At 34.7% G+C, this 26,258-nt stretch overlaps 1 protein-coding gene across 1 annotated transcript; it reads left to right on the top strand.

Annotated features, from left to right (window-relative positions):
* Positions 1 to 427: 427 nt before the first annotated feature.
* On the top strand, positions 428 to 26,258 carry LOC132715537 (uncharacterized). Its single transcript, XM_060698550.1, has 13 exons — positions 428 to 619; positions 2,976 to 3,059; positions 4,243 to 4,440; positions 4,773 to 5,002; positions 12,661 to 13,051; positions 13,792 to 13,982; positions 14,504 to 14,704; positions 20,209 to 20,351; positions 21,306 to 21,662; positions 22,065 to 22,228; positions 22,509 to 23,876; positions 24,173 to 25,323; positions 25,535 to 26,258. The coding sequence occupies exons 2-13, from the start codon at positions 3,005 to 3,007 to the stop codon at positions 25,745 to 25,747; spliced, it is 4,662 nt and encodes a 1,553-aa protein (XP_060554533.1). The 5' UTR covers positions 428 to 619; positions 2,976 to 3,004; the 3' UTR covers positions 25,748 to 26,258.

The raw sequence follows: 26,258 nt of genomic DNA, 5'->3' as shown, positions 1-26,258 counted from the left end.
TGACGAGAAAAATGTACTGTCTCAGCTTAATCAAATATACCATATGGTACCAGTCTTTCATTTAAATGAAGCATATTCAGCAAAATGTTTGTTTCTGGTTAAAATGTATTGCACAGCTATTGACAATATACGTAATTAAAAGAACCGTATAACAAACAAATATAACAAAGAAATTAAGATACATGATAGTTTTAGTGCTAGTGATGACGTAATGGGGAAAAAGTTATGTATTTTTAATTAGAACTAAAATAAATACAACTAGTATTAGAGAAAAAGGAGTGTTACAAAAAGCGCTCTAAATGTGACATCGAATGTTTTCATATTCCATTATTCATTAGCATTAAAGTTGATTTAAACGTCAATTTCGTGTCACGCAGAGAGGCCGTATCATCATTCCCTTTTAAGAATGACAATTCCGATATCTATATATAACCGTTACCACAGTATCCACTGCTCATGCGCACAGGTAACTCTGAGAATAAATCGATCCAGGCGTGGTGGCATGCATGACAATGCTGCAAATAATAATGGGGAAATGCCTATAATAACTATTCGGAACATATATTCTCAGTTTAATTGATATTTACAATAAATCTGTAAATTGGAGTTATTATTGAAGGTAATGGAATTATTTATCTTTTGGCGAAACTCAAACCAGTTGACAAAAGCATAATGTCGATAAATCTAACACCTGTACGTAAGAGTCGATCCGTTTTTATTCCGTAATTAGATATTTAAAGGACGATCAGAGTAAGCATGAGCGCAAATGTACAATTTGCAGATTTGGATATACTAATAATGAGACATTATTATTCATCTATATGTGATACGGATTTAGTATTTCTGGATTTTATTTGAATTTCTTTGGGAAAAAATCTTCCGTACTGCCGCAAATACTGGATATTGACTCTTTGTATTATATATAAGGTAGTGTACAAGTATTGTGTGAATACACTGCCATTAATTTCATAACAAAAAAAATCTAGGATTTATGTTAGCATTATAGACAAAAAGGTTTAATATGATTTGTGACCATTTTCTACATTTTCTTCAACTGGAGCTCCAGAAGCCGAACATATAAAGTTTAGAACTCTTTCATAGACAAATCGAGGCATTTAAAACAGAAAAAAAACTATGCAAAAAATAGTAAAACATAAAATTAAATAAAAAATAAATAAAAAAAAACGATTCTTTGTTATTTTTTAGCGTTGAAAAACTTTCAATTTTATTACATTTTGCTATGTAAGAATGATTATCATGGAAAATTTGAATGAGAAAATGATCTGACATTTTACACTGCTCTTTTTGTCAAGATCTTTATCGAATGGTACACAAATCTTGAAAAACTATTTCCAGTCCGCTAACGGGAGGAAGGTACAAAAGAGTATTGGAGTACTAAAATAAATGACAACTGATGGAGGAGTTCAAAAACGTTAAAGGACGGAATTTTCTATATATATTTAGAAAAGTTCGTTAAAGAATTTCTTTTACCAAAGAGGCGATATTCTTTAGGTGCTAATTCTAATCTTATATATTACAGTCTTGCCCCTACAAAAATCGATAGTTTGTATTCAGAAACAAATAATTGAATTTCTATGAACTATTTACCGTAAATAAATGCTCTAATTTGTATTTTACATCTTAACATAGTAACTTAGACGCAATGAAAAACATTCGAAAACCGGAAACCAGTGACAAATATGCTATTATCTGTAATAAATCTAATCACCACGTTAAAGTACCATATTTTTTGCAATATAAGATACTTTGACGATACGATTAACATTGACTGCAAATGTACAATTTCGCGATTGATATAGCTAAATCCAATGGCATTATCGTTTCTTAAATGGACGATATTTTGATTATTGAAATCGAACTTTGAAAAATCCGACGCGTATAAATTATGATAGCGACTTTGTATTTTAACTTGCTCAATTATTGTGATTAACTGCATAATTATAACAAAGAAACAGATTAGCCAATGAAAAAGGTTTATATACGATTGCAGTGAATTTGTAATTTTTCTTCAAAACTGGATTTTAAGTCAGAAGCCGAACATAAAATTGGACTCTAAAAAGATGGTTTCTGAAAACAAAATACAATATGAAAGCAAAGTTAATAATAAATTTAATTAACTAAACTCCATTAAATAAAAAGACATTTCTTGTCGAGTTCCAATTTTACGTTGAAAAATTTCACATATACATGTTACGTATGTAAGATGTTACAGGAACTCGTGAAGTCTACATAAGCTCCAAAAGTTATATCAATTACAGAATCTTTGAAAACTTTCCTCCCCGCTAAGTAAAAAGAAAAACAACTTAATTGTACCGAAAAAGACATACAAAACTGATGGAGTGATGTTCCTGTTCAGGAATCAAAATTCATTAGTGTTTGAAATTATTTTGCCCGAAAGAATTCCAACATTTCAAACCAATCATAGCATATCTACTTAGGTTAATCGCCTAAATTTTTTATCAGTCTTGTAAATCGACAATTTTATATATAAAAAAAATAATTTCAAACAAATGAACTAATTTCAAACACTAAATTAAATTGGCCAATTTTATTTTGTAAATGCTTACCTATACTTAGACGATGAAAAAGCATTATAAAGACCTCCTGGCCAATCTTTTAATGCTTATTATCTTATATATTATCTTATTTTCCAATTTATTTTTTACATATTTTGAAATAAAGGTTGCTTACATTATTGATTCGGACGGTTAATTAACATTCTGAAAAATAAAGTAACGGGAATTTCGTATTGTTTGCTAAATAATTTATCGTCTCTAATGGAATATATTTGTTATGACGTAGAAATTTATAAATATCAGACCGCTATACATATTTGATACAGATGTATTTTATCAATCTCATACGCAGTGATCTCCCCTTATCAATACAATCTAGCAAGGGAGGTAATTACTGTGAGGAGTTTGATATTTTATGAAAACGTGTTTTGGTTTCAGGGATAAGCTAATGACGCTCTAGCAACAAGATGGTTGTCCATAAAAACGGAAAGAAGGTACCAGTCTATCGTCAGACAAAAGCGGGTAAGAATTTCATACAATTACAGTGTTACCTCTACATACCGGCCCTCTGCACAGACCGGTCCCCTGCAGAGCAAATACCTCTACAGCTAATGAAGTGTATCTTGCCAAAGTAACCATTCATAGAAGTGCAACATCTCTTAGCAACAACTAAAATATTTGTCTTTGAGTGAGGCTCTGCATAGGCTATACTGTAACGTTTTCAGGCACACAAACCCTGACGGTGAAAAGCTAGCTCACCACCGAGAGTGGTTTTTGTCCTTGGGAAACATTCCCTTACGTTAATTCACCAACGTTAGTTTTTGCATATTATTATGCTCATTATCAGTATTATGACGTACTACCATGCAACGTAGATACATTACTTTCCCCTCTGAGAGGACGAGACTCAATTGGCCAGGGAAATCATAGGATACGGCAACTCCAGTCTGACAGTTGTCTTCATCCTACCGCTGCCATCAAATGTAACGTTTTAAGGCACACACACCCTGTCGCACCGGAAAGTGGGGTTTGTGTCAACATTCCCTTATGTTAATTCGCAAACGTTAGTGTTTGCATATTATTTTCCTCATTATCAGTATTATGACGTACTGCCAACGTCGTTACAATACTGTGATTATTTCATCACCAGAACCAAAAGTTTTCAGTTTGAGACGACGATTAGTTGTTTTGAAATCAGGAGCTGTTTAGATCGAAGCCGCCTCTGGAAGCTTTGCCGTAATGAGTTTGATGCATAAGCACTAACAGTTAAGTCTTTGAAAAAAAAGTATTCCTATCAGAAAGGGGAATCAGTAAACAGTTTTGTTGATTTGGGAGTAAAAAATACTACTAGTATACCTTTAAGTTCCACAATACTTCTTGGAGGAAGACCTCATGCACCCCTCCGTGCATTATTCTAGGCACGAAAAGACACCAGTGTAGAGCCACCGACTTTCCGTAAGATAGCTGGATGCTTCCTCACATAAGAGAATATAAACTCATGGCAGGAAGGGGCAAGTAGTTTGAAGTCAACAAGATTAACCACCCCTATAAATATTTGAAGTGAAATAAATACATGCATGATAATGGATTATTTTTCATTCTCAGAAAACGTGTGTATTGTATCCGATGCAGGTAAAAAAATGAATTGACAAGTATATTCATAAGCCGAATAAAAAACACTTAACCATTTTTCTTCTCTTTCTAGAGTTAAGGATTCGCCTGGTATGGATGACACTGAAGACCGTGTTCGAGTGCCTGTGCCAGTACGCGCACTATATTTGGGACCATAATCCACTTAAGGTCCTTTCCCGGCGGCATCGTCGGCTGTATTTTGTAGAGAACTATGGCGAGATTATGATCAAACCAAAGTTTGGCGAACGAATGCTTGACCTCCTGCTCAGCGGTAAACCATGATACATTTACTCTTTTTGTCAAAAAAACAAACAAACAAACATAAGCATTGGCATAATATGCAAATTTCATGGAATAATTAAAATCTTCGTTAAAGAATACGCAAATTCCAATTTTAATTGTATATATTTCGTGAAGGGTTTGGTTCATTTACCCGATAAAAGTTTTCTAAAATTTTGGGGAAAAAAAGGAATTAGACAATAAGTGAACCAAGCCCTTTGACATTATTGCTATGCCATTGTTTTGCTTACGGTTCATTAACGTTATTTTTCATCCGAACGTTATTTTTGTCCGAAACAACACGTTTCATATTTTGTTTCATAGATTACCGACGACGACAGCGTTTACTGAACTGGGTCCATAGCCGACTTAGGTCTCACGTTGTCGTGCACGATTTCTGCACCAGCTGGCAAGATGGCACCGCCCTGTGTGCTCTCCTCGAGTCGATATGCCCGGGTGTTTGTCCAAGTTACCATCTCCTGTCGGGACATAACAGAGTGAAGAACTGCCGACTAGGTCTAAAGTTGGCCAACAAATACCTCTATGTACCTATGGTAAATTACTTACTGCAATTTAAAGCAACAAGCTTTTTGTTTCATGTGTATTTAAAGTGTATATCTGATACAAAAATTATTGTTTGAATTTAAGAAGGTATATATACTTCCAAAATGCTTGTATAAAATAAATATGGTAATTTATTGCCTTAAAAGCGAATGGCGCATGCACAAAATCATTGCTAAACGGATAGAACCTTACTTAAAATAGCAAAATAATATTTTGTTGCGAAACATTTTATTCTGTTTATATACGTAATTAAATAACAGGCATTCTATGTTACAACTTTTTCGGGAATCAACCGTATAATAATGGAATCAAAATAGTTTTACTGTTGATAAATTTTATTTAAATATTTCATAAAATATAGATTTATACCCTTTAAATTAATTCAAAGATAGTTTTAACATGTAAACAAATTTTATAGAGTTAAAAAAATGTAAAATTCTTACCATACCTAATATCTTAAATGAACTTGTCTATGTTTAAATCTGGACAAGACCATTTCATTATTTACAGTGCAGACCATGATGAGACTGCACCGATGTGCCGGGCTGATTTTGGTCTGCACTGGTCGCTCGGGTAGTTTCAGTTGCCGCCTACAGACTGTGTGGTATTAAACCACAGTGGCTTGTAACATGAACTATACACAAAAATAGTTTGAACATGTCCAAATATGCAGAACAAATATGCTGAAATAGCACTTATTTCGTACGTAACTAACGGGGAAGAAATTTAGTGTTAAAATATTGATATCATTTTTATCAGTCATATTTAACAAATTATGCAAAAGAAAGATTCTTTAAGATTTTATGTATTCATCTTAATATGTGAAGCTTTGATGAATAAAAACTACACTATTCTAACGTCTCATGGAGAAATTACAGGATTATATTTTCAAGAAAAGATTTTTTTTTATTCTTAGAAATTAGTTTCTTTAATATCATAACCATAAACCTAATACTAGTAGTTTCACCAAAACATTGAATGATCAATTAATAATGCTTATAATTAAAGCAGTGACAGACTCACATCAATAAAATTATCATAAATGATTATACAGTGAAACCTGTGTTAAAGACCATCTACGAATAAAGACCACCCTGTTAATAAAAGTCACTCTCTGACAATCCTTTATTGATTAAGAAGAACAAATTAACCTCTTAATAAAGTCCACTTGTCTATAAAGACCGTGTTCGATCTCTCCCTTGATAGGACTTTGTTCACAGGTTTTACTGTATATGTATATCAGATTTAGAATACATTTTGAACTTGAATCTAGCCTCATTAAAGGCTGTCAGAACCTTTGAGTTACCTACCTACCCACATCCCACCCACACCATACCGAACAAAATATGTTGTTGTTTTTTGGGGTTTTTTTGTTGTTGTTGTTGTTGTTGTTTTTGTTTTTTTTTGCAAACAAAGTAACTTCAGCGGTAATAAGTGAAGGTTAATAGAGATACATGTACTCATACATTGCTTCAATGAACTGATAATTTAGATATAACAATGTATATTATCACGAGTAAATTACTTTCCAATTACCAAATGACCTGTAGTTACTTTAACACTGTTCATGGAACACACGTATTTGCCGATCTGACTACACAATCAATAGAACTTCGTAAAATAATGATATGTTTCGTTTTTTTGTCGTGTTAATGATTTAAATACGTCAACCATCTTGTAAGTCGTCATGACGCCATTCGCCGTGTGTCACATAAAAATAGAGTCGTAAAGGCCATTACTAAATGTCTTACTATATCACATTGTTTTGACATTCATTCGTCGTGTCTTCATAAATCACATTGTCATCAACGCCATTCTTTGTGTCTTACTAAATCACAGTGTCGTCATCGCCATTGGGCGTGTTTACAAAATTACATTAGCGTCAACGCCATTTGCCGTGTCTTTTTAAATCACAGTGTCGTCAACGCCATTTGGCGTGTTTACTAAATTACATTAGCGTCAACGCCATTCGTCGTGGCTTACCAAATCATATTGTCCTCAACGCCATTCGCTGTGTATTTCTAAAACACATTATCGTTAACGCCATTCGTCGTGTCTTACAAATTATATAGTCGTGAATTCCATTATTTCGACATATACATGAACTACAATTACATGTACATAATACAATGTATACTATTGTTATTTTTAAAACATTTCGTTTAGTTGTATGACCGTTTATAAACGCTTCTTTGCCATCTGAACCCCACTTTACATTCTGCGTTATATAAGCATATATAGAGGATATTGAATGAGTGTAGTTTAATACTAAATTTATTGAACGAGTTGAATAAAATCATATTATGCGAGCCTCTGGCGAGCATAATATTGTTTTATTCAACGAGTTCAATAAATTTAGTATTGAATTTACACGAATATAATATTCTATTTATCACATAATATAAAATAAGAACAATAAACTGTAAAAATGAGTAATTTTTCAACGACGCGCCTATATTGTAACGCTCACATTAGCGCGCTTTTAATAACGCTATGACTATATAGCGCAAATGACGTCACGTCAAAGTGTTATTACACTAGTGTAATATCGTTTTTATTAAATGGCTTTATTACACTCCTGCGCCGCGGTTTATGTGATAAAACCACTTACGCACGGCCATACAATGATAACTTTTTAAGATTTTGCATATGATAATGGTGCAATAGTATGGTTTTGAATAAATTGTTACCGGAGAATTCTAGAATTTATACCTGTCGAATCGCGTTATTTTTCTCAGTAAAAGCGTTTAAAACCGTCATAATTCTTCATGAAAATTGGTTGTCAAGAGGAGGCTTGTTTATGCTTCCGTAGAATATAATAAACATAAAATTTTTCAATTTTACGAGTAAGTTACTTTCTAACAATAAAATGTCATCTGGTTGCCACAGTGATTTACTTCACGATAATAACAATGCAGAAGATGTATTAAGTTTCGGTATTTAAAAATGTATATATTATTATCCTGGATTATATTTCTTGTTAAATTTCTATGGATTGTAAAATAACACTAGGCGTTGCTAAGTAACATCAGAAGCGAACATAAAACTTCAGCATTGTTGAGGTTTCTCTTTGTCCGTGTATGATATGGCACTGGATGAAAAACCTCAGTATTGTGTGATGAGTCGTATATATAATATATTACACCAGAAAAGGTTGACAGTGACACAAATGAAATAAAAGGTTCGCACGTGTAATTACAAAGCTATCCTTGATCAATGTGCACCATCTATTCAGATATCTTAATGCAACCTTTATCATTATTGGTGCTTTCTCTTCATATCAAATGTATCGAATTTTAAGGTACACCCGGCCATAATAAATTATTACATGTATTAGGTTTAATCATCTTCTGTATCGTTTCATTAGTGTCCAACTTTATTTGCCATCCAGTGAAAACGCTGTAGAAGAACAAAAGTTGATACTATATCGAATTCCGTCCATAGTCGACTTCTATTTTTCATAGCACTTCATAGTGTAATAAAGTGAATGATAATAAGGCTAAATAAAGCTTGACACTAAATATGTCTTCAACGATATTTGTCGCGTCTTACGAAATCACATTGTCTTCAACGCCATTCGTCGTGTCTTGCTAAATCACTGTGTCGTTAACGCCATTCGTCGTGTCTTATTAAATCAATTTGTCTTCAACGTCATTCGACGTGCCTTACCAAAACACATTGTTTTCAACGCCATTCGTCGTGTCTTACTAAAACACATTGTCGTCAACGCCATTCGTCCTGTTTTACTAAATCACATTGTCGTTAACGCCATTCGTCGTGTCTTATTAAATCACATTGTCTTCAACGCCAATTGTCGTGTCTTACTAAATCACATTGTCTTCAACGTCATTCGTCGTGTCTTACTAAATCACATTGTCTTCAACGCAAATTGTCGTGTCTTTCTGAATCACATTGTCCTTAACGCCATTCGTCGTGTCTCACTAAATCACTTTGTCTTTCAACGCCATTCGTCGTGTCTTAGTAAAACACATTGTCGTCAACGTCATTCGTCGTGTCTTACTAAAACACATTGTCTTCAACGCCATTCGTCGAATCTTACTGAATCACATTGTCTTTAACGTCATTCGTCGTGTCTTACTAAATCACATTGTCGTCAATGCCATTCGTCGTGTCTTACTAAAACACATTGTCTTCAACGCCATTCGTCCGTGTCTTTCTAAAACACATTGTCTTCAACGTCATTCGTCGTGTCTTACTAAAACACATTGTCGTCAACGCCATTCGTCGTGTCTTACTAAAATCACATAGTCTTCAACGTCATTCGTCGTGTCTTACTAAAACACATTGTCGTCAATGCCATTCGTCGTGTCTTAGTAAAACACATTGTCTTCAACGTCATTCGTCGTGTCTTACTAAAACACATTGTCTTCAACGTCATTCGTCGTGTCTTACTAAAATCACATAGTCTTCAACGTCATTCGTCGTGTCTTACTAAAACACATTGTCTTCAACGTCATTCGTCTTGTCTTACTAAAACACATTGTCGTCAATGCCATTCGTCGTGTCTTACTAAAATCACATAGTCTTCAACGTCATTCGTCGTGTCTTACTAAAATCACATAGTCTTCAACGTCATTCGTCGTGTCTTACTAAAACACATTGTCTTCAACGTCATTCGTCGTGTCTTACTAAAACACATTGTCGTCAATGCCATTCGTCTTGTCTTACTAAATCACATTGTCTTTAACGTCATTCGTCGTGTCTTATTAAATCACATTGTCGTCAATGCCATTCGTCGTGTCTTACTAAAACACATTGTCTTCAAACGTCATTCGTCGTGTCTTACTAAAACACATTGTCTTCAACGCCATTCGTCGTATCTTACTAAATCACATTGTCTTTAACGTCATTCGTCGTGTCTTACTAAATCACATTGTCGTCAATGCCATTCGTCGTGTCTTACTAAAACACACATTGTCTTCAACGTCATTCGTCGTGTCTTACTAAAACACATTGTCTTCAACGTCATTCGTCGTGTCTTACTAAAACACATTGTTGTCAACGCCATTCGTCGTGGCTTACTAAAATCACATTGTCTTCAACGCCATTCGTCGTGTCTTACTAAAACACATTGTCGTCAATGCCATTCGTCGTGTCTTAGTAAAACACATTGTCTTCAACGTCATTCGTCGTGTCTTACTAAAACACATTGTCTTCAACGTCATTCGTCGTGTCTTACTAAAATCACATAGTCTTCAACGTCATTCGTCGTGTCTTACTAAAACACATTGTCGTCAAAGCCATTCGTCGTGTCTTAGTAAATCACATAGTCTTCAACGTCATTCGTCGTGTCTTACTAAAACACATTGTCGTCAAACGTCATTCGTTGTGTCTTACTAAAATCACATAGTCTTCAACGTCATTCGTCGTGTCTTACTAAAACACATTGTCGTCAATGCCATTCGTCGTGTCTTAGTAAAACACATTGTCTTCAACGTCATTCGTCGTGTCTTACTAAAACACATTGTCTTCAACGTCATTCGTCGTGTCTTACTTAAACACATTGTCGTCAATGCCATTCGTCGTGTCTTAGTAAAACACATTGTCTTCAACGTCATTCGTCGTGTCTTACTAAATCACATTGTCTTCAACGTCATTCGTCGTGTCTTACTAAAACACATTGTCTTCAATGCCATTCGTCGTGTCTTACTAAAACACATTGTCGTCAATGCCATTCGTCGTGTCATAGTAAAACACATTGTCTTCAACGTCATTCGTCGTGTCTTAGTAAAACATATTGTCTTCAACGTCATTCGTCGTGTCTTACTAAAATCACATAGTCTTCAACGTCATTCGTCGTGTCTTACTAAAACACATTGTCGTCAATGCCATTCGTCGTGTCTTACTAAAACACATTGTCGTCAACGCCATTCGTCGTGTCTTACTAAAATCACATAGTCTTCAACGTCATTCGTCGTGTCTTACTAAAACACATTGTCTTCAACGTCATTCGTCGTGTCTTACTAAAATCACATAGTCTTCAACGTCATTCGTCGTGTCTTACTAAAACACATTGTCGTCAATGCCATTCGTCGTGTCTTACTAAAACACATTGTCGTCAACGCCATTCGCCGTGTCTTACTAAAATCACATTGTCTTCAACGTCATTCGTCGTGTCTTACTAAAACACATTGTCGTCAACGTCATTCGTCGTGTCTTACTAAAATCACATAGTCTCTTAACGTCATTCGTCGTGTCTTACTAAAACACATTGTCGTCAACGCCATTCGTCGTGTCTTACTAAAATCACATAGTCTTCAACGTCATTCGTCGTGTCTTACTAAAACACATTGTAGTCAACGCCATTCGTCGTGTCTTACTAAATCACATTGTCGTCAACGCCATTCGTCGTGTCTTACTAAAATCACATAGTCTTCAACGTCATTCGTCGTGTCTTACTAAAACACATTGTCGTCAACGCCATTCGTCGTGTCTTACTAAATCACATTGTCGTCAACGCCATTCGTCGTGTCTTACTAAATCACACTGTCGTCAACGCCATTCGTCGTGTCTTACTAAATCACATTGTCGTTAACGCCATTCGTCGTGTCTTTACAATACACACTGTCTCCAATTGTCGTGTCTTACTAAATCACATTGTCGTTAACGCCATTCGTCGTGTCTTACTAAATCACATTGTCGTTAACGCCATTCGTCGTGTCTTTACAATTCACATGTCTCCAATTGTCGTGTCTTAGTAAATCACAGTGTCTATCGTCATTCGTCGCGTCTAACTTAAACATTATAATAATACAAATTAAACAGATATAGAAATTATAATACAAAACATTTCTGGAAATTATAATGATACGATATAAATAGTGACATTTAATTTAAATTGATTTAAAACAGAAAGAGAAATCATATAAAGTGGCATATAACAATCATAGTAACTTATAACAGATATAGATATTATAGAGTGTCATATAACAGGCAGAGAAATCATAAAGTGACATATAACAGATAGAGAAATCATTAAGTGACATGTAACTGATAGGGAAATCATAAAGTGAGATATAACATAAAAACTTATAATAGATAGAGATATTATAGAGTGTCATTTAACAGGCAGAGAAATCATAAGGTGACATATAACAGACAGAGAAATTATAAAGTGACATATAACAGATAGAGAAATCATTAAGTGACATGTAACTGATAGAGAAATCATTAAGTGGCATAACTGATAGAGAAATCATTAAGTGACATATAACAGATAGAGACATCATAAAATGACATATACTTGATAGAGAAATTATTAAGTGACATATAAAAGACAGAGACATCATAAAATGACATATACTTGATAGAGAAATTATTAAGTGACATATAACAGACAGAGACATCATAAAATGACATATACTTGATAGAGAAATTAGTAAGTGACATATAACAGACAGAGAAATCATAAAGTGACATATAACAGATAGAGACATCATAAAATGACATATACTTGATAGAGAAATTATTAAGTGACATATAACAGACAGAGAAATCATAAAATGACATATAACTGATAGAGAAATCATAAAGTGACATAAAACAGACAGAGAAATCAAATGATACTTATTTACATTATTTAGAAATTTATATTTCACTTATTTTGTTATTGATATATATTAAACAGGATCTTATATCCGCCGAGGAACTGGCTATTGCAAATAAGACTACAGAAAACAAAATAATACAGTACATATCAATGGTGAAATGGGCATCACAAAACATCAAAGAAAAATGGTCGTCCCTGCACGAAAGTTTAATTGCTGCTAAAACCGGAAGGTGCTTTGCGAAAGGTTCCGGTTTGAAGAGCGGCATTGTGGATAAAAGGTCAAAGTTCACTGTGCTTGTGTCAGATACAATAGGGGTGTTCAACCTTCTTATTGAAGTGCGAGGACCAAATCATGAGTTCTGTTGCGAGAGGATAGTATCACTCCACCAGGCAAAAGCTTTACTGGACAAATCCTTCGATTTTGACGTTCCTCAGTCTGAAAATATCAAATATTTAGAAGACTGTGCAGGTTGGTAGCTTGATGCATCGTTCTTTATTTTTCTTTTTTTCCAATTCAGTCCTCCGACCGATAGTCCATTTTTATAAGAGACATTACATGTACATGTATTATGTTTTTATGAATAAAGATATATAAACACAAAGTTTCTACAATGTAGCGATTGATTGGTAGGATTTTTTTTATTATCATTGTTAAGCTTGCACGACGACAAATAAAGTTCCTGGTGTAAGAAGACAATTGGTGCCCTCCCTCCTGCATATGCATTGTTTCAGACTAGCCAAGGTGTGCCTTAGAACTACCGGCGTTCTTTACGCTAGTCGGATAGTGTTGTTCGGATAGCCCTAGAGAAAGATGTATAACCGATTGTTGAAAACTGGTTTCATTGGTGTTTGTGCGGAACAGCAAAGACTACCAAATGAATCACATTTTCATTGAATCTGAAGTGCTTATAGAGAAAAACATGAAAGATTCTTTCAACCACAATTAAATTCTAATAAAATTTGTCTGTGAATAAGATTTGAGCTTAGGTTATAATTAAATGTAAAGTTATGAAAAATATAACCGTTTCGTTGTACATATTCAGCGATGTTATTCAAAGGGCATTCATATTCACGCTCCAAGAGTTGAGATAGATATGGCATATTATTGTGAACATCTTATACAGTTTGAAGACAAAACTACTCAAAATAAAATAAAATATCACTTATTCTTGGCCATGGTCATTTACCGTGTTATTCGTTAATCTGCAGGTAATACATTTGTGAGGAAAAAGATCCCCGCTCGTTACGACGCTGAAACCACCGAGCCCATTTATTTTGATATTCAGTGCGGAGAAGAGGGAACTTTTTACGTGACGTTTGTGCCGCGGATGGCGGGAATGCATGCAGTGGCTGTAAAGTGGCAAAACCACCACGTAGAAAATAGTCCCTTCAGAATAAAGGTAGTCAGTCTTGACCTTAATTTGCACAAAACTCGACAAAACAGTTTTGCAAAAGGCATGGCAAGACGAACAATTGTGTTATTTTTGAGAAGTGTCTACTGTAACGAAGTTCACGTTAACATACAAACATAAATGATATGAGCCGTGTCACGACAAAACCAACATAATGGGTTTGCGACCAGCATGAATCCAGACCAGCCTGCGCATCCGCGCAGTCTGATCAGGATCCATGCTGTTCGCTTACCAACCCTATTACATGTAGAGAAACTGATAGCGAACATCATGGATCCTGATCAGACTGCGCGGATGCGCAGGCTGGTCTGGATCCATGCTGGTTGCAAACGCACTATGTTGGTTTTTGTCGTGACGCGGCTCATATAATATTACATGACAATATAACATATACATTCAACAATGAAAACAATTCCACTTGCATGTTTTTGCATTCTGAGTACCATTGCAGTATGTAATAATGATGTAATTCGGAAGTCATTGCATCAAATGCATGTTTCATATTTTAGGTATATAAAGCATCGAACGTCTCTACGAAAAACTTGAAAGGTGCCCAGGAGAAACGAGTCATTTATGACTCACTGTCGTTCTCAAGCCACAGTGCCGACGCCCTAGACCATCCAGATGTCCCTGAAGAGTTCGTGTCGCATAATGGACACGAAGCTAACCGATCCCTTTCAGCGATGGCTAAAGCAAAGGCTTACAGCAAGGTAACTTACGTCTAATTATTAATGGCGTAGATATTTTTTATCATTATTTGTGACGTAGACATCCAGTCTCATTATTCGTGACGTAGACATCCAGTCTCGTTATTCGTGACGTAGACATTCAGTCTCGTTATTCGTGACGTAGACATTCAATTTCATTATTTGTGACGTAGACATTCAGTATCATTATTAGTGACGTAGATATTGTTTCCCATTATTCGTGACATGAAGATTAAGTATGTTTATTAGTGTCGTAGACATTCTGTCCCATTTAATGTAACATAAACATTAGGTCCCGTTAAAATGTGACGGAGCATTCATGCAGCATTCAATCTCATTATAAGTGAGGTAGACATTCACCCTCATTATACCTGACGTAATAATTCTTGGCCATATCATTCGTGACGAAAACATTCTGTTTCACTTTTTATGACATAGACGTTCAGTCTCGTTATTTGTGGAAAGACATTCTGTCGCATTAATCGTGACGTAAAGTACATGTAAATCATTCGTGCCGTAGATATTCAAAATTATTATTCGTGATGTAGATATTCAGATTTATTATTTGTGATGAAGAAATTTTGTCTCATATTTTTCGTGATGTAAACATTAAGTCTCATTGTCTTTGACGTAGACATTCGTGCTCATTATTCGTGATGTAGACATTCAGTATCATTGTTCTTGACGTAGATATTTAGCCTTATTATTCATGACGTATACCGTAGGTCCAGTCTTATAGACCCTTTCATTTAAGCGATAACAGTCAGTGAAGAGTTACTTCCCTTACCGGATGTGACGTAAATGGGGGATAAAACTATGCATGCCGCATAGAAAGATAGCTTATCGAAAAGTTAAATACGTAAATACTGATCGTTCAGTTATGATTATAACATGTAAAAATTTACGCATGCATACATAAATTTAATATCAAGACAATAGAAAAAAATACAAAAACAAAGATTGAGATTAATTCTCGCTACGGAGTGAAACAGCGAAATTTCAAAGTGAATATATCTATTGGCTCTAGATTTATTCTAATGCCAGGAACTAAATCAAATTTTAATAGTTTATAAACACCCATACACACTGAAATTGCCTATTATAAATTTAAATGGCCATTTTCTAGTTTTCTGTGTTATTTTCTATCATTTAAAAAATTCCGGCGTATTTGTGACAAACCTGAAAATAAGATTGCCAATGTCTTTTAACGATTGTTTTTCAAGCTTTAATAGAACAAAAGCAGAATGCATTCTGTCAATACTTCATTATGCCGTATGAAAAATATTTCAAAGAACCATGCAGTGAAGGATATAATTTTATAAATATAAAGAAAGAAAACCATGTGGCATTGACTTTTATAATATTAGATTCGCAACAGACGATAATAAGATAATTTTGATAATAAAAATCTATTCTTTAAAGACCTTCTCCAAGTAACTTATTTCATAGATAAATAGATGTGTATATTTAAGCGACACTGGGGTTAGTATCTCGAAGCTATCGTTATATTTGCGTTTACGAACGTACTAACGATTGACGGAAGGTTGGTTAACGAGAGACTAGCGCGGGTATCTCGAAAGCGATAGTTAAGCAATCGTTCGTTCCTTACTCGTTAGTTATTAACGATTGAATTATGTAAACATTTGAATACCGCGAACAGTGTGTTAAAGCAGGAAGGAATGGTCGTAACAAAACGTAAACCAAGAAAAATTGCAAATGTTTAAAATTCCTATGAAACTGACGTGATTACTATTGAAAGGTAAAAACTTAAAATAGAAACAGCAAGACTAGTAACTGAGGGAAAACGACTGTAGACTGACGATTGTGCAGTAAAGGCTGCAAGTGGAAATTAGACATTTTAAACATTTTACTAAGTCAAAACAAATATTCTGGCCGAGCTTCTTCTCAATACTCTCCCTCATTTTTTTCAGGCTACAGAAATTAACATGTTTCATGGTGTAAGTATACTCTCAAGATTCAAACTTGAAAAATGTTGCTTTCATGGATGAAATATTTGAATTGCAAATATCTAAATGAATGTAAATAGCAAACATTCAGTCGTCATAATGTCTATTTTGAATACTAGCAGTCTGTTTATTTAAAAACACCTCCGTGGTCGTGGGGTTAAAGTCGATGACTTCTAATCCAGTTACCTCTCTGGCGTAGGTTCGATCCCCGGGAGATGCTTTGGTAGTTTAGCGCGGAGGAAGGTAGTCTAGTACTGGTGTAACTCTCCAGGAACGATGGTTAGGAAACTACCCGCCTATATGACTGAAATACTGTTGGGAAAAGGCGTAAATTGAAACAAACAAACATTTAAAAACACATATCAGGACAATAAATTAAGATTCAAGTTAGTCCATAACTCGGCTTAGTATACAATGTAAACGCTTTATCTCACCATAATTAATCTAGAATTCTTTTTTCTTATGTAAGTTAAAAAACGATCGTGATATACCGGTGACAATGATTATTTCTATGATAAATGATGATGATACAACGACGACAGCGAGAATGGGTTAAGTTTTAAAAGAAATATTAAGATGTTTTTCGTTTGAGTGAAATATAGAATATGTTCACGAAACATGATAAATTTCCATATATTTTCACGAGCTGGAAATCTTAAATTTTACTCTTTAAAAGAAACTTCCGATTTCGAAGCTTTATAAATTCGTTATAAATATTCCTGACAAGTTATATGGCCGTATAAAAACGGTTGTTGCAATATAAACCTCGCCTGACGGCTCGGGTTATATTTACAAACAACCGTTTATATAAGGTCACGCAACCTGTCTAATATTAAAAAAATATTATTTTCAGTGGATTTCACTATGTTTCACTTCAGTGTTGTTATATTTTTCTGGTCCTTCGGGATCATTGATGCCAGCACTATTAAGTGTTTGAGAATTGAGTACCGCTCAAGCCGGTGCTAGGGGACGTGAGGGATGTTGCACGTATTCATTATCCCTCATGTACAGACTCAATCAAACCGAGTCAGCAGTTCTCTTGTAATTTTGTTGTGATTAATGCTTCGCGAGGGATCATTTTGTTTCCAGATTTTTATATAAACCTTCTGTTAATTTTATGGATAAATTTTCATTTTGTCTTTAACAAAGGATTAAGAAAGTATTATGTATTACAAATTTAAAATATAGCAAGTAAAAATATTTAACGCTGGTGTTTGGCAAGAGCAAAATTTTTCAATCTGTTACGTTAAACAAACAAAATTTCATATATTTCATGCCTATCTGTTGTACTGATTTTTGCCTAGCGTAACGTAATGCATTTTTGTTCATGTCATTAAATCAATTACATCACAGGTAACTTTTCGAAATATAATTCTGTAAAAAGTACTGAATTTTGTTACATTTTTAACATTATGTACATGCAAATATTTATTTATATTGTCTTGTGCAAAATTACACATTCAGAGTTTATTCCTTTCGATGTTTCAGTTATTATATGATTTTTTTTCATCTGCATTTAAATATACATCTTCATGTAAACTAAAAGAGCTCTTACATATGTTTGATATGTGAGAAAAGGAAATAAAATATCATATTTATGTAGGTTCATCATTTTATCAATAAGGTGATATAATTCTCTATTTTTTTGTGTATTTTAAATTCGAAGTATTCTTCCTTTTGTGCCAAAGTGATAGAACGAGAGCTATACGACACCTTCAACGCAAACCGTTAATAATTGGGCATTTTAACGATTATTCGTTAATTACGAGATGTTTCGAGATACCAGTAAAAACCTTAACGAGAGGCTTACGACAGTCGTTATGCTAACGATAGCTTCGAGATACTGACCCCTGGGCCGTAACATATTAATTAACAGGGTGCATATGTTGTATATACAAGCGGCACTTGGCTGTGATATCATAAATCACCAGGGTGCATTTTTTTAGAGTTATAACATTACATCAGATTACGTCACTTTTGTTAGTTGTCAAAAATATTTATGGTCCGAATTTTTGGTTATGGATCATCCTAGGGACTTTATTGGTCATGGCCTTACTGATTTGATACTCGAGTCCAGAGTCCTACCAACTGGCACAGGTCAAAAAAAATACGTTAAAATTATAATTCAGTTTTAATAACGAATTTCTGTGAATGTGTTTCACAATTTGGTTTTTTTTTTTGTTGTTTTTTTTTATATTTAATAAGCAGAGTATGAATTAAAAGGTTTCAAGTTGAAAATAATTACTTTACAGCTTAAATATATTGGTGTGATGTCGATTTTTTCCGAGAGTGGCATTTTTTGCGGACACAAATAGTATACAGTCATGTACATTCAAAAGAATTTTTACTTTTTATGCCTTTAACATTTTTTTTTTGAAATTACATAGATTTATATTGTTTTCTTCTCTTTGTCTTAGTAATGTTAAATCAAAATAATTTTTAATAAACCAGTATCTGCAATTAATTATTACGCAGCCGTTTTTCGAAATACAGAATCCTTACATTTTTGAACTGAAAATACTTTTTGGGTATTGTATATTAGCAGAGACATAGATACATTATCTATATCTCTGGTATAAGCAAGTTAGTACGATTTAACCGCCTGGTAAAATTTTATTATTAAGAATCTTTAACGAAAATGGTAATCATGATCATGCAGTTACCCAGGAATATGGTCTACTATTAAAACAAATTATAGTAAACATATTTATTTCATTTCACCATCCTTTTTATGTATATCCTTTATTCAATTACACAAAATTTTGGCAATTTCAATCTGCCAATCTTATAAGAGAAAGGATTAAGATCTTTATATCTCTATTATTGTACTTAATCGTATCGGCATTGTCCACCGTATCCCCCAATGACGTCATCCAAGGGCGACAACTTGAATACGGTCTTAAATGAAAGGGTCTATAACTCTTTAACAAGACGTAGACATTCCGACTGATATTTTGTGACGTAGACATTTGTTCTTACTTTTCGTGATAAAGGCATTCAGTCATACTTTTCGTGACGGAGACAATCAGTCTCATTATTCGTGATAAATACGTTCTGTCAAAATAACTCAGGTAAATATTTAGTCTTATATAATCCGTGAAACAGACCTGTTTACATTTTCCATACACTTGTTTCTGAAGATTAAATATATTTTACTGATCTCTAAAATCAATAAATGAATACATGTAGATGTATATCATTTTAGAATGAAACTTTTTTATGTAAATGAAACAAAGCATGTATGAGGACTATAATGCAGCTACGTGAAATTTTCTATTATTGACTCCCCACTAATACCAAGTGCTACCGGGAGTTTGTCAAGTCTTGTTGTATCTGGATAAAGTATATGCCCATGTTGTATTGTATTTACACCTTAATGCACCTAAAGTTAGAAATAACGATATATGATTGTATTGTTTCGTCATGATAGAAAAATGGAAAGAAGTATATACAAAATTCGTGAGATAACTATAATGATGAGATAACTATAATGATGAGATAACTATAATGATGAGATAACTTAATTGAAATAATTTTCAGGGGCGACAACTCACTGTCACCAGACGAAGGGTTTTAAGACGGATTATAACTAGAAATGGTGAAGATATTGTAATTGAAGAGGCGATATCGCCTTCACTATCTCGACAATCAAGTATTACGGATAATTCTGACGAAGATGTGAGGTATATATTGTTGTATATAACAAGGAAAACTTTTGTTTTGTTTTGTTTTGTTGTTTGTTTCGTTGTCCTTTGTTCCTTTTGTTTTGTTGTCGTTTGTTTTGTTTAGTTTATGTTTAGTTAGTTGTGGTAGGGGAGTGTGGGACGTGGGATATGAAGAATATATCCGGTATCATTACATAATTTATCAGTTGCAAATATTTTTTTTATGGGTTATATATGCCCCTATATAAAAGATTGTTTGTAAATATAACCACAGCCGCTAGGCGAGGGTTATATTGCAAACAACCGTTGATATACGTCCATGTAACCTGTCAAAGACATTTATAACGAATTTATGAAACAGCAAACTTCCTTTTTTAGAGAAAGAAGTGAAATATCTTCATAAATTGACAGCAGTCGTGAATATAAAACTTAGGGGCCTGGACAATAGACGAGATGTTCCGAATTTTAATTCTTATTAAGTAATTTTAGAATACCTCTTATTTCACCCAAAATCTTTACAGGAGTATGACAGTAAGATCCGAAATATCTCATTGTGCCATACGATTTTTATCATTGATTAGCACAAGGCATCGGTACCTAAAGGTTAAATCACAAATGACAATGCACCGTTATAGAAACAGAATAAATCAGTCTCACTAATTTTATTTTATCTACGATACGTTTTCTAATATAGTGCACGTGTTAAGCTGAAATCAATATATATTTAATTAGCATGCATTCTAGCTGATATCAAACAACTTATTTAAGCTCAAGACATGCTATTTTCATCTTCGATTTAATCTTATATGCAGGTCCATACATGACAAATACTGATTTATACATATTACTTTTATTTCATTGATTTCTTTTTACTGGAAAGGCGACATGAAAGATTTAAACAAAGAAACAAACAAACAAAAGAAAGAAAAGAAACTCATTAATGCGACAAATCTTCTTCTTTGTATATTCCAGGCACCACCGAAATGAAAAAGACGAAACGGTGACAAATACACAAACTTCTTCGATTGGAAAGTCCCATTCTTCAGTATTAAACACTGTGCCAGAGGAGCGACAAGGTTCTAAAGACAGTGACCATGCTGGAAGCAAAGACCGGTCACCTACAGAATCACCGCAAATTATAAAGTATAAATGTACAGAACTGGATGAATTCAATCGTCTGGATGACCGTGATGATCAGAGCAGTCCGACCAATGAAAAACGACCGGAAGTGAATAATATCACGGAGCATGCGCCAGATCAAAAGTTGACGCTTTTTGAACAAGGTGTATATAACGCCGACAGAGTTGCAAAGCGTTCAGCTTTAAAAAGGTAAGTATTCAATATCATATTTGATGTTCGGACATTCCTTCTTGATGGTTTTTTCCCAATTACATTCTGATTATTTGTATAGCTAAGTTTTGACGTAAGCTTTTATTCTAAATTGCGTGACACTTTTTGTGTCGCCTGCTATGTACAGCTAGAGAGGCAGCAACATACAATTTAAGGATCATTTCCCCGTCGTCTGTCTGTCTGTCTGTACGTTTGTCCGTCACATAACTTGTAACAAACTGGTACTTAATAATTCTTTTGCGAGTAAAGCAAAAACAAAATATAGATTCAAATGATGTGTAAGTAAAACATGTATTTAAGTAAACAAAACAGCTAAGTCCTAGGCCCCAAGATACTAAATAAAAAACAAAAATGACAAAAATGATTTAATCTCTTTTCAAGGACAACTTCGATACACCATCCTTACAAAGCTGTCGCTAAAAGAACAACATCAGATGGACCAATATACAAACTTCGCCGGGGTATGGTATCCATGGCAACGTGTGACCTTTCCGACACGAGCTCCGAGTTTTCCTCTGAAGATAAGCAAAATAATGATGAGTGTGGTATGTTCAGTTATAATTCCGTTTCAGCACAATAGTACTTGTGCTGATTTTTTGCTAAAATAGCACTAGTCTGATATACATGAATATATGTAACATGCTGTTTTGTACTTTTTATTTTTAGGTCTGAAAAATATTTCAGTTTTGATTTTCATTCTTAGTGGAAAATAAGATCAAAATGAATTTCATATAAACACTGTCTTACATTCGTGCAATCAACTTAAATTTACATTTTTTGAATTAATGGAAATTATTATTAATATCTTTTGTATTTCATTGCAAGCAGAACCATCGAGTCCAAATCTCAAGTTACTTCACTCTAGCAGTTTGAAGAAGGCGTGCATGTACATCAGTGAAAAAGCCGTAAATCAAACCAGCACTTCCTTGGACAGTGAAGCGTTTAGCGAAGATTTTGGTGATCAAGCACTTCCGGGGAAAATAAAGCTGCGAGCGTCTCAGTCACTTCCGATCATGCGCAAGTATTGGAAACGAGATCTTACCAGTGAAGATTCGATCAAAGGTCTCATTAAAAGTCTTCAGAAGATAAATTCGATTAAAAGTTTTGAAGGTATGGATAAAGATTTCGATGAACCTAAAAGTTTAAACGAATTTTTGAATACGTGTCAGAATGTTGATTGTGCTATCCCTGTGCCCGAATACGACAAAGAAGCGAGTCCAGTCCAACAAAATGAAGGTGAACCAGTTGGCACCATTTCTGAAATAGCGAAACCGGTGAAAGAAAATGATACAAGATTTAGCTTTGGTATTTTAGATCTGAATGACTATGAAAAATGCGCCAAATTGCCCGGTACATTAGCCGGAATTTCGGCAAAGAAGGAAGTAAATATCGCGGATTGCCAAGTCCCGGAAACACCTTCTGGTTTGAGTCAACGCGGCAGTTTAACACGGCAGACGACAATCTTTTGTCAAAAGAGCAGTGCTGATTCTTCATCGGTAAAGACAGATCACTCCTCGGATGATAAGAAAAGCTCTGATCTGCAGAGCTCAAGTTCTAATACCAGTGGTCAGTTTCGTGCTTTTAGAAGTATCTACGTTCATTCTGATGCAGAAAACAACACTGAAAACAAAAATGAAGTAACTATTGTTATACCAAAGGCTAAAATTGACAAATTCACACAAGTGTCACACAGTGAAATCACCAAAGAAACGGGATGGGATCTTTTAGAAGGCGTTTACTTGCTTCTACGCAAGATAAGTATAAAGATACCATCTGAAAGTAATGTCACCAGTCCAGCTAATAAGTTAGTATCAAAACCTGTTGAAGGCATGGATAGAATTCATCCGCGCGTAAACATGACAAAAGATGACACAGAACCAGACTGCAATCGTCTGCAAGTTCCATTAAGCCCACGTGACGACCGAGATTATCCGAGACGACCGTATCTTTCATTAAACAACAAGAGGGTTTCAAGTGACCTTGAACTACATGGTCAGTTGGAACAGTTGAATAATGAAAACTTTAGAAATGTGAACGCTTGGTTTGAGAGGAACAATTTATTAAACAGTCCAAACAGACTGGCTCCTGTTCGACAATACACCATGGAAACGGTCGACAGTGGATTCGACGACAGCCAGATTCCGGCAAATTTTAACAGACATGGTCGATTTAGTCTGCCAAATGTTCTGTCTGGTAAGTGATTAACGATGATAAAGTCTTCCATAACAAATGTGCCATATGTAACATATAGATACATACTGCTATATTTTGTATATACAGTATGTTTTTATTTTCAAGTTTCCGATTGTTTGGACTAAAAAAATAAAAATTCGGCTTAACGTAGTCCAATATGGATTTCCTAGGCACTGTTTGGACTCGCTAGAAATCCGTTGTTTACGTTATATATTTTAAAATGAATATATTTATTAATATTAATATGTCTTATTGAAACTTGGGTTAGAAATTTTCTTATGTTTGTTATTTTACAGGCAATGGCCACGTTCGTCTCTACAGGCGACAATATCGCGGTCCTCAAATTGCGTTTGAGCCGAGTTTAGTAAATAGTAACAGCAGTCAGAGTGTATCTCTTGAACATAAAGAAACCGGAAATGACGCAGACGATGAGTTGCACGTGCCTAACGATACCAACAAACAGCAGACGAAACGACGGCATAGGCGTATTAACAGAGAGGATTCTTTTAGCTTGTCCGATTCAGAGTTACACGATAGAAGGAAACGATTGCAAAGGAAAAATTTTACCTTTGACTTGACGGTATCTAAAACTGAGGACGAAGATGGAATTTCCGAAGCTCGCAAAGAATTCAAAGAAATAATTAAGGAAATATTGTCGCGTAAACATAAATTTTCAAAAGCAAAGTTGCAGGATGAAAAATCAACGGACCAATCCTTGAACTCTAAAGAAAACGATAAATCAACTGCAGGTACCGAACCTGTTGATTTCAATGAGGGGACTGTTGAAAAATGTCCCACACGATATACCACTAAGATGTGGAAAAATCAGGTTGGCACTCTTACCAGCGTTGACAGCAACTATTGTGGATTTGGTGTTTCAAAGTCATCAAGAAACGACTTTTTATCACAGATTGGTATTTTTCAAAATCTGTGCCCCACGGATGAAACATCCGATGATATGTCCGAGGAAACACCGGCAGCAAAGATAACACATTGGCAAGATGAAAATGTCGTCATATCAATTAGCGATGAAAATGTTGAGTCACAAGACGACAACGATTTTATTGACAGTGATTTAAGCGGACTGTCTTGCGACGAAATAAATGACACTCAAAGAGATAGAGGAACAAAAGAAACCAAAGAAGAACAAGCAATTGTTGATGGGTTTTCTAACTTTGAAATTGATAAATTTGAAAAAAGTCTAAAAGAACCTATCAACAACGTTTCTGTTCACTCAACACTTGACGGTACTATTAGATCGTCAACATATTTCGACATGTTTTCAAGTTTTGACCATTCACATTTACACGATGACGTGGAACCTAACAATGTCGCGATGTTAGGTGACGTCATTTCTTTGGGGACAAATACCGGTGAGCAGACGATATTCCGTCTTGCGGGGGCGGGACTTCGGTATGGCACGGTTGGGGGAACTAACTCATTTCAGGTAGTATAAATAGTGACGTTGACCTAAATCCCACCTAAATTCTTACAAAATACTCCAACCCCATCCCCAATGATATGCCTCATAAACCTTAAAGCTTTTAATCGTTTAAAACCGTTAAATGTAATAAATTTATGAACATTTTTTGTCATTTTTTGACGGTGTTTATTTTGTTTTTATTTACATATTCTAGTATATTTATTCTTGATTCCAGGTCTGGGTTGAAAACCCTACTCCCGGTTCATTAGCGGTAACTATATCCGGACCTCGATCTTATTCAGTCACGGAAACGTCTGTTATATACACGGGCGACAACTTGTATGAAATTTCCTACGAAGTTGCGCATCCAGGGAAGTACGAAATTTATGTAAGCTGGGGAGATCGATCACTTTCGAAACATCCGTATATTTGTGAGGCTACGTTATAAGGGACGTCATTCCAATTGCTTGTGTGCTATCACCCTCATAAACACAAGTCTCGTGCTCTCTGATTTGATTACAATTTTCATAGCAATGTTTTCTCATATTGGGGACATTTTTACGATTGCAATTCTTTTGTACAATAATTATATTTTCTGTTACAATATCAGAAAGCAACATCAATGAAAACTATTTATATAAACTGCACGCTGGAACGTGCGTCTCAGAGATTACCATTTTGTTGGGAACTTTACTTTATTTTGCAAAATATTGCAAAGTAATTGATCAAACAATTCTTGCCGCGGTTACCTTATACAGATACACATTATGTTCCGGTTTTCTTGTTTAGCACTGGCGCAATCGGAACATCCTCGGCTATTATTCATCCGAAGATTGACGGAAAGGGCTGAAAAGCCAGGTTGGCACTGGCGCCCATTATTGAATACTTGTAAATTTGTTGTTACGTCTGCTGTGGTTGCAAAGCTGTGAAATAAACATGTAATAAATTGTTGACCTCTT

The sequence above is a fragment of the Ruditapes philippinarum genome, unplaced genomic scaffold (genome assembly GCF_026571515.1).
Source record: "Ruditapes philippinarum isolate M1 unplaced genomic scaffold, ASM2657151v2 ctg1989_1_1_1_1, whole genome shotgun sequence".
Taxonomy (NCBI): Eukaryota; Metazoa; Mollusca; class Bivalvia; order Venerida; family Veneridae; genus Ruditapes; species Ruditapes philippinarum.
Note: the sequence above shows the minus strand (reverse complement) of the source record. Positions and strands in the feature narration are given on the sequence as shown.

Excerpts from the sequence above, each read along its gene's own strand:
- LOC132715537 (XM_060698550.1), top strand. The coding sequence starts at position 3,005 with ATGGTTGTCCATAAAAACGGAAAGAAGGTACCAGTCTATCGTCAGACA. Across the intron at positions 14,705-20,208 it reads AAGCAAAGGCTTACAGCAAG|GGGCGACAACTCACTGTCAC; the intron begins GTAACTTACGTC and ends AATAATTTTCAG. Across the intron at positions 25,324-25,534 it reads GGGGAACTAACTCATTTCAG|GTCTGGGTTGAAAACCCTAC; the intron begins GTAGTATAAATA and ends TCTTGATTCCAG.